This window comes from Cyprinodon variegatus, unplaced genomic scaffold, assembly GCF_000732505.1.
Source record: "Cyprinodon variegatus isolate N-32 unplaced genomic scaffold, C_variegatus-1.0 Scaffold63, whole genome shotgun sequence".
In the NCBI taxonomy this organism is placed as follows: Eukaryota; Metazoa; Chordata; class Actinopteri; order Cyprinodontiformes; family Cyprinodontidae; genus Cyprinodon; species Cyprinodon variegatus.
In genome coordinates this window covers 1,793,232-1,801,639 of record NW_015150516.1, presented here as the reverse complement: position 1 = coordinate 1,801,639, position 8,408 = coordinate 1,793,232, and the positions used below count along the sequence as shown (strand labels likewise).

At 38.8% G+C, this 8,408-nt stretch overlaps 1 protein-coding gene across 5 annotated transcripts in view; it reads left to right on the top strand.

Moving 5' to 3' along the window:
• col18a1 (collagen, type XVIII, alpha 1) overlaps positions 1-8,408 on the top strand; it is a 68,262-nt gene that overhangs the window by 51,121 nt on the left and 8,733 nt on the right. For 2 of the 5 annotated variants that reach the window (XM_015371695.1, XM_015371691.1), the window contains exons 15-34: positions 1,224-1,268; positions 1,375-1,437; positions 1,752-1,883; positions 2,088-2,147; positions 2,231-2,257; positions 3,928-4,026; positions 4,118-4,153; positions 4,641-4,727; positions 4,920-4,952; positions 5,074-5,100; positions 5,186-5,245; positions 6,472-6,546; positions 6,664-6,699; positions 6,782-6,835; positions 6,919-6,990; positions 7,065-7,112; positions 7,218-7,248; positions 7,340-7,390; positions 7,487-7,521; positions 7,614-7,730. In XM_015371695.1, the coding sequence (XP_015227181.1) occupies positions 1,224-1,268; positions 1,375-1,437; positions 1,752-1,883; positions 2,088-2,147; positions 2,231-2,257; positions 3,928-4,026; positions 4,118-4,153; positions 4,641-4,727; positions 4,920-4,952; positions 5,074-5,100; positions 5,186-5,245; positions 6,472-6,546; positions 6,664-6,699; positions 6,782-6,835; positions 6,919-6,990; positions 7,065-7,112; positions 7,218-7,248; positions 7,340-7,390; positions 7,487-7,521; positions 7,614-7,730 (1,188 nt within the window). The remainder of the gene's footprint in view (positions 1-1,223; positions 1,269-1,374; positions 1,438-1,751; positions 1,884-2,087; positions 2,148-2,230; positions 2,258-3,927; positions 4,027-4,117; positions 4,154-4,640; positions 4,728-4,919; positions 4,953-5,073; positions 5,101-5,185; positions 5,246-6,471; positions 6,547-6,663; positions 6,700-6,781; positions 6,836-6,918; positions 6,991-7,064; positions 7,113-7,217; positions 7,249-7,339; positions 7,391-7,486; positions 7,522-7,613; positions 7,731-8,408) is intronic. The other 3 variants (XM_015371692.1, XM_015371693.1, XM_015371694.1) reach the window with 3 other exon arrangements.

Below are 8,408 nucleotides of genomic sequence, written 5' to 3'. Positions count from 1 at the left end.
GAAATCTTGAAAGCTCGCTAGATCAGGATGGTCTCACGAGGCTAGTTTTTACCCTTAATTTAAGTAGGTAAATAAGATGAATGGAATGAGCTGTTTTACTCTCAAAATAAGATAATTAGCTAGTATGCGCTTGAAATAAGAATTTTTTTCTTATTTTAAATGTAAATTGTCTTGTTCCAAACAAGACAAACTGCACTTATTTTAAGAAAAAACGACTTATTTAGATTTTAATTGTTTGCAGTATGCTACATTCTGTCTAATTGAAATCTGTGTGGAAATTTAAATTTTAAGTATTTTAATGATCTTGTCCAGCCAGACTGACTGAAGCCGTGTGAATTTAACGCACAGCTCATCAGTCTGGTAAGGCTCAGACTCTGGTCTAAAACTGACTAGACCAAACACTTGTGCTGCCTCTATCTCTTTACACTGGAAAAAGGGTCTAAAAATAAGTAAATATTTCTTAAATTAAGTGCATTTACCCTTAATTTGAGTAGGTAAATGAGATGGTTTGCCAATGGAATGAATATTTTTACTCTTAAAATAAGATAATTAGATAATATGCACTTAAAATACAACAATACAATTGTGTTTTCTTGTTTTAAGTGTAAATTGTCTTGTTCCATTGGCAGGGTTTATCAATAACCTCCTCAATTCAAGAACAAATGCCCTTATTTTAAGAAAAAAATACTTATCTAGATTTCCATTTTTTGCAATGTAAATCTTTAATAACAAGCTGCTTTATAGTTTTTCTTTAAAAAAAAAAAAGGAAAAAGTATTTTTTTGCTTCACATCTGTTGTTATCTGATTGGTTCGATCCTCTTTCTGCTGAATCTCCTGTTCAGACTGATGCTTTGTGTAATGGACATACATTGGTCTGCCTGTAAAGACTATAACTCCATAAGACACTGTCTGATCAAACACAAAATAAAACTTTAATTGATCTTCCATGCATGTAGGGATTGGTCTTCGATGCTCTGGTTTGACAAGTCAAGGCTGGGATACGTGTACATAGACTGAAAACCTGTTCTCCAACTAAAACCTGCTTTTAGTTCCTCTTTTTTTGTTATTTCTCCTAAAATAAATGTAAATAAAATAACTAATTCACTCTTTTAACAATTAGAGTTTCTGATTTTGAATTAATTCTCCAATCTGGTTAATAAAGCCACTTTCAACTTATATTTCCCCAGATTTGGCTATCAATAACTTCTTGTTTTATTTTCTAGGGGGATAGTGGCGACCTTGGCCTTCCGGGACCAGCTGGAGAAAAGGTCAGTGAGAGTACTTAAAAATATAGCCAATATAAACATTAAATTATTTTAAAATAAAAGAAACTGTTCATAGAAACCATACAGATTCTCTGTTGCTTCCTTCTAGCAGGAGACAGAGGACTCCAATCCTTTCAATTACCTGTTCTCTTTCTTTGCTCCATCCTCTACGGTGTGTAATGGGGTAGCAGGTACTGGGGCTGGGTTTCTGCTTTGCTGATGTATTCTGCTTTCTAACATTTTCCATTTCCCTAAAGATAACGTTTCAAGCTAAGTTTTACTTTATCCTGGTTTATCTTAATGTTAGAAAGTCTGCTTCTACTGTCTAAAAGCGTATCCTGGCGACTTTTCCACCTAGATGAATGTTCCTTTTGCTAGATTACTATTTCCCTCTAATTCCTCTCCTTTAAGTAAATATATATTCTCCGCTAATTGCATTATTTTTTAAGACACAGAAGCATTTAATCCTTTTGACTCTTAACTCAGGGTTCTCAGGGTGACCCAGGAAGGACCGGCACACCTGGGCAGAGCGGTTTGGCAGGTCTTCCAGGTCCCATGGGACCAGTCGGGCCTCCGGGGCCTCCTGGACCACCAGGTCCCCCATACCTTGCTGGCAGTGTAAGTAAAGGCTTTCAGATGCAATGTAACAGATTAAACATTGGGATTAACTCATCCGAAAAACCTAGAAGGAAGATAATGTTTAAAATCTGAACCATTTCCTTTTCTTATGATTTTAATTTAGTATTATATTGTACTGATGAGTGAAGAAGTTCAAATACCTCCAAAAGAACAGGCTTTCTGACTCACATTGTGTCCATACAGGGGAACCAAAATGAGGTGCTGAACGGCTTGCCTGGCCTCAGAGGTCCACCAGGACCGCAGGTAACCATCTTGGACATATTTGGCCCTCTGTCCATCTTATTCAAGCCTTCTCTGTCTCACCTACAATCCATCATGTCTTCCAGGGTCCACCTGGTATAGCTGGTCTACCTGTAAGTAATGCTGATATATCCTGTAGTCCGATTCATTCTGCTATTTTTTTTATAGATGGGCATTAGAAACTTGAAAGGAAGGCAGTTTTTGGATGGAATAACTAAAACATAAAGACCTTTGCTTTCCTAGAAAGATAACTTTCTGGAACTTACTTCTGTTTTCTTTAGGGACCAAACACTTCAGTCCAGAACCATTAGATTATATCTGGAACTTGCATCACTGTGGAATAAATTAAACTGTTCATCGAATGCTTATTTCAGACCAAACCAATAGAACCAGCGTAATTATTAATATCAGTTTTTAAATGATGATGCGAATATGATTAATTAATGGGTTGATTACACAATTTTGACATTTTCTAGTATTTTTTTGTAGAGCAAAAGTTAATACAGATGATCAATGTAGTAATGTCATAAAATTGTTTTATTCAAAATAAATCTTTGCCGTTCAGAGGATTTATTTGAAAATCATGTTAATTGGAAGTATTATATACTAATTTATATACCAATAACTGGTTATACTATTTGTAGCAGAGGCTTAGCAAGCTGTGTTTTCTAGCGGTGCTGCTGCGGCCATATTAACCGTCATCGTCCAGCTCAGAGTCTCTGTATGATAAAAGTTCACTCTAGATGGTTCTGATCTGTAATCAATGATGCCTCCATATCCATTATAGAATGTAGAGCTAGTTCCTAAATGGTTTTCTCTCTGACCTCAGCACACATAGATAGACTGTAACTAGCTGTTAATCAGAGTGCTGCTGTGGAGCTACTGAATTTAGGATATTTGTGTTAATAATTAGTATGTTTGATTCCTAAAAACTGAGAACCAACTGGTATGTCGTGCTCAATTATTTAATGCAAGATTACATTACATTGATATTGCATTATTGCATAATCAACACTTCAACCATTTGATAATTTATTTAAAGACATGTTTTTGCATATAGCATGTTTCCCTCATATTGTGCTGGCCTATCTAAAAGGTTTATTTCCTAGAATATAAAGCTTACCTCTGAGATTTCTTGCTTTTGAAAACAGACAGGTTTCACATATATTACTTTATCAAATTTAAAGGATTTTTTACAGAGATTATTAATTCGAACGTTCAGATAACTGTGTTTTTTATTTGTACCTGAATGACAGATCAACTACCTTAGAGACACTATCCATTAGAGACACTATCCATTAAAATGATCCCTTTTTTGTTAGTTTTTTATCAGTTGTCTAATTTGAAAAAAGTAGCTTATTTACTTTTGTAGATTTTTTTTTCTTTTTTTTTTTTTTTATATTGCACCCATCATATTCAAATCCGATTTTATGTTATTAAATTTCTGGTAAATTCTTTACAAATTAAAACGTGCACAAATGCCAATAACTTTCCTGCTTAAAATTGTAAAAACAATGACAAAAATTTCAACAAATAAAAAAGCAGCCCCGCAAGAATTTAAATAGTGATTGATTTGTGCAATAAGCAAAAAGAAAACCCAATTATCTATACTGTTTAAAGCTAAAAAATCATTTACATGATGGAATTGTTTTGTCTTTTTATGTTAATGGTTATCGACTCTGAAATTATTCCTGCAGCCAAGCCCTTTAGACTTTAGACTAGATATGCTATCTTTATTTATCAACCATAAATGATATTTAAAATGTTCAATTATGGTTTGTAGGGTAAGCCAGGTTTTCCAGGGAACCATGGAGCCAAAGGAGCAGAAGGACCACGAGGAGCTCCTGGGATTCCAGGCACTGATGGATACCCTGGAAGACCAGTACACAGCTTTTTTTAATGATTATTTCAAATTATGTAATTATTACTTTATATTTTACGAGACTAATCACTACTTATGTTTATTTTGTAAGGGTGACAAGGGGGACAGAGGAGAGAAGGGCGAGATGGTGAGTTTCGTTCATTTCTTGAGATACGACAGCTGTGGTAACTTTGGACTGATTGGTTCAAACATATTCAGAAGATCACTGTTTAGCAAAATGACTCTGTACTTCACCTAAACCATTAGTTTGAACTGTATGCCTATTATTTTGTGCTTTTGTAGCTGGATCCAAATTACCTATGAACACCAGTGCCTCAATTATTGTTGTTTTTAAAAAAAAGACCCCACAATTTTAGTAAAGATGTTTAGAAAAAGACAAAAAGGTGTCCCGCAGGGCTCCACATTCGAACGTCTTTTGTTTTAATCTTTGTTTTTGTTAAAGTATATGACCAAACATTCTTCTTTTGTGTAGTTTGTCTGAATGCAAATGCTTAATGTATAAACCTGTTTTACCATTTTGAATAAAACAACAATACTGCTGATAAAATTTAGGGGCCACCTAAGGTAAATCATCTTAGCTGTGTTTCAAAAAGCTCTTTTCATTCCTAACGCAGGGTCTCCCAGGTCGAGACGGTGGACCGCCTGGACCACCTGGACCTCCAGGACCACCAGGGGAAATTATATACCAGCCATCAAGAGATGTGAGTCAGAGCTCTAACAAACAATATGCATGGATGTGTGTATCCACATGGGAAATAGATTAACCCTTCAACATTTGAGTGCTTTTCTATTTTTCACCGATTTAATCAAGCCCTCTTTCATTGATCTTCACTGCACGGTCACTGCCTGCTTCACTGCCTGTTACTAACTGACCTAACTTTGTCTTGATGTAGTTTAACGAAGTTTATTGGAACGATTTGGGACAGGTGAGTTGATGCTCCCCCAGCTTCCTTAACTGAACTAAAACTCACTGACTCTTAACTCACTTCGCCAAGCAGGAACACGTTTATTCTTTGTTTAACGAGCTGTTTTATCCTTCTTCTTTAGAGAGAATCAGGGCAGGTTGGGTTTCCGGTAGGTATCAATGCATCTACAATGTTGCTTTAATGAGAGAAGAATTTAATTTAAAGATCTAATGTTGATGTGTCTTTTTCTTTAGGGACCAATTGGACCAAAAGGAGACAAAGGGGATGCTGGTGCTCCAGGATATGCTTCTAAGGTAAAAAAAAGTTCTAGTAGCGAGTATTATGTCAGAATAAATTTGAAATCGTGATTCACTAATAATTTGACCAAACATGATAAAATCTGATACTAAGACAAAGCCAGCATCATTGTTAGCTATATCAAGAAGGAGGTTGGTATAATCAGTTACAGTCCAACCACTCTTGGAGAGGGAAGGATTGTTTTTTTTTTTTTATCTTAATTGGTTTTCAAAACACTCACTCAAGTAGTTCGCAGACGAGTGTGAAGCGGCCGGGATGAGGATCAGTGCCTCCAATTCCGAGACCATGGTCTTGAGCCGGAAAAGGGTAGAGTGCCTTCTCAGGGTTGGGGAGGGTGTACTGCCCCTAGTGGAGGAGTTTAAGTATCTTGGGGTCTTGTTCGCAAATGAGGGGAAGATGGAGCGGGAGATCGATAGGTGTATTAGTTGTGTCGTCTGCTGTGAAGCGTGCACTGTACCGGTCTGTTGTGGTGAAGAGAGTGCTGAGCCAAAAAGCAAAGCTCTCAATTTACCGGTCGATCTACATTCCTACCCTCATCTATGGTCGTGAGCTTTGGGTCATGACAGACATGGGCACTGTGGAGTCAACAAGTCATCTCCATGTCATGTATTTAATCTACCCAGCCAATTAACCAGGTGAGTCCAATCTGCACAGGTTAATTCACGGTGAAGATTGGACTCACCTGCTTCAGTGGCTGGGTTGAACAAATACATGACATGGAGATGACTTGTTGACTCCACATTGCCCATGTCTGGGTCATGACCGAAAGAATGAGATCCTGGATACAAGCGGCTGAAATGAGTTTTCTCCATAGTGTGTCTGGACTCTCCCTTACAGATAACGTTAGGAACTCAGTCACCCGGGGGGGGACTCAGAGTAGAGCTGCTGCTCCTCCACATTGAGAGGAGCCGGTTGAGGTGGCATCTGATTTGGATGCCTCCTGGACGTCTCCCTGGTAAGGTATTCCAGGCGAGTCCCACCGGGAGGAGGCTAAGGGGGAGACCCAGGATGCGCTGGAGGGATTATGTTTCTCGGGTGGCCTGGGAGCGCCTTGGGATTCCCCCTAAGGAGCTTGCCCAAGTGCCTTGGGAGAGGGACGTCTGGGCCTCCCTACTGAAGCTGCTACCGCCGCAACCTGACCCCGGATAAGCGGAAGAAGATGGATGGATGGATGGTTTTCAAAACATAAGCGGATGTCTTTTTTTTTTCCTTTATCTTACAGGGGGAGAAGGGAGAACCCGGCCTCAGCGTGGGGTCTGATGGGAGACCTTTATATCCAGGCCTCACAGGATATCCGGTACAGTGATTATATAAACACAAGTTCAAACTTATCTATAGATTTTGCTCTACATACTTAGTTACTTTAAAATTACTGAAACGAAACGCATTAAAATGACATTATTTTACTTCACAGGGGGAACGAGGATTTCCTGGTCCAGAGGGGCCTCCAGTATGTACTGATTTATTCATTTTTCATCAGACTGACCGGATACCAGCATTTTATTTGTCTAACTATAAAAATATTTCCCCAGGGTCCGCAGGGTCCAGCTGGACCTAAGGGAGAGATTGGTTTCCCTGGGCGACCAGTATGTTTTCCTTTATAAGAAAAGCTTAAAAAAAATCTTAAATGAAGGGAAACAAAGGTGGCTAAAAAACTACAATATTTCAGGGTCGGCCGGGATTAAACGGGGTCAAAGGAGAGAAGGGAGACTCTAGCAGCGGGTCTGGATATGGTTACCCTGTAAGTGCTTCGGAAATTTTTCGTGTCTCAAGTAATTTAATGAACAATAATCATTGTTTCTTGTTTCTTCTCAGGGTGTTCCAGGTCCTCCAGGACCCCCTGGACCTCCTGGACCTCCTGGAGTGAGTCAAGTCAGGACATCTGATTTTCTTACAGAACAAATAATGAGGAATAATGAGTTTAATTCCCTCTATTTCCCCTTGTGTTTTTGTTATTTTTTTTCATAGGGGTATGATGAGTACAACAGGAATTACGCAGGTGAGGTTATCACACAGATCAGACATTTGCAAAGTATTTTCCACATGAAGGAAATTTACTTCTGTCTAATTTTCTGTGCTCTTTCTTACAGTTAAAGGAGATAAAGGTGATCCTGGACCACCAGGAATACTTGAAATTCAAGGTAGCCTTGTTTAATTGATATATATATGGAATAAAAGCCACAGGGGACACATGATAGCGGTGTTTAAACAAGCTTTTCATGAATGTTTTTATTCAGGTCTGGGAGAAGGCTTTGACTTTTATAATTTAAAGGTAAAGTTTTCCCCTCTTACTATATCATTTGAACTGCAATAAAGATTAAATCTGTTTTGTTTTTTTATGAAAACTGCTTTGTTGTCACCCAGAGAGAGCTGAAAGGTGACATGGGCTTAAAAGGAGAGAAAGGAGAACCAGGAGGAGGATATTATGACCCCCGCTATGGAGGAGGAGCAGTTGGTCCACCAGGAGCACCCGGACCTCAAGTAAGACGCTGCACTGGAACCAAAACGGTCCTCATCAGACACTGATTTTATCTTCACATAATTTACTTACACATTAATGAATGATTCTCAACTCACCGAATTTTGGTTGTGATAGGAACAGCTTATATTTTCTCTGCCTTAGGGAACCCAATATTTAAGTATAGGGATGCATAATAAACCTGCATAAACACTGGTGTTGAATTTTGTCACTTTTAAAAATATTGGTTTCCCTTTGTTTAATAAAACTGGGGATGTATTAAATACTCCCATCCATTTTCTGACACACTTATCCCTGCTGGAGTCGCAAGGGGTGCAGGTGCCTATCTCCAGCTGTCATCAGGCGAGAGGCGGGGTACACCCTGGACAGGCAACCTATTCTCATTATGAGTGCGTATGAAATCGTACGAAAAGTTAGGCACCGTAATTTCGTACGTTTTGGACGTTCTTTTCGTCGTATGCGCATGTGCATCTGACGCACCATTCACTAATATAGAATATAAATTACAACTAGAAAATTTCTAAAGAAATTTTGAGGGGGGCCACCTACTGCCCGTCTGGGTAACTGGGCCAATACGGCCCTGGCAAGTGACGTCGGGGCTCCCCAGACCAACTGCTTACCCCTTTGAGGGCTGCTGACGGAAGGAAAGAGGGCCAAAAAGCTGCTAAACAGATGTACGC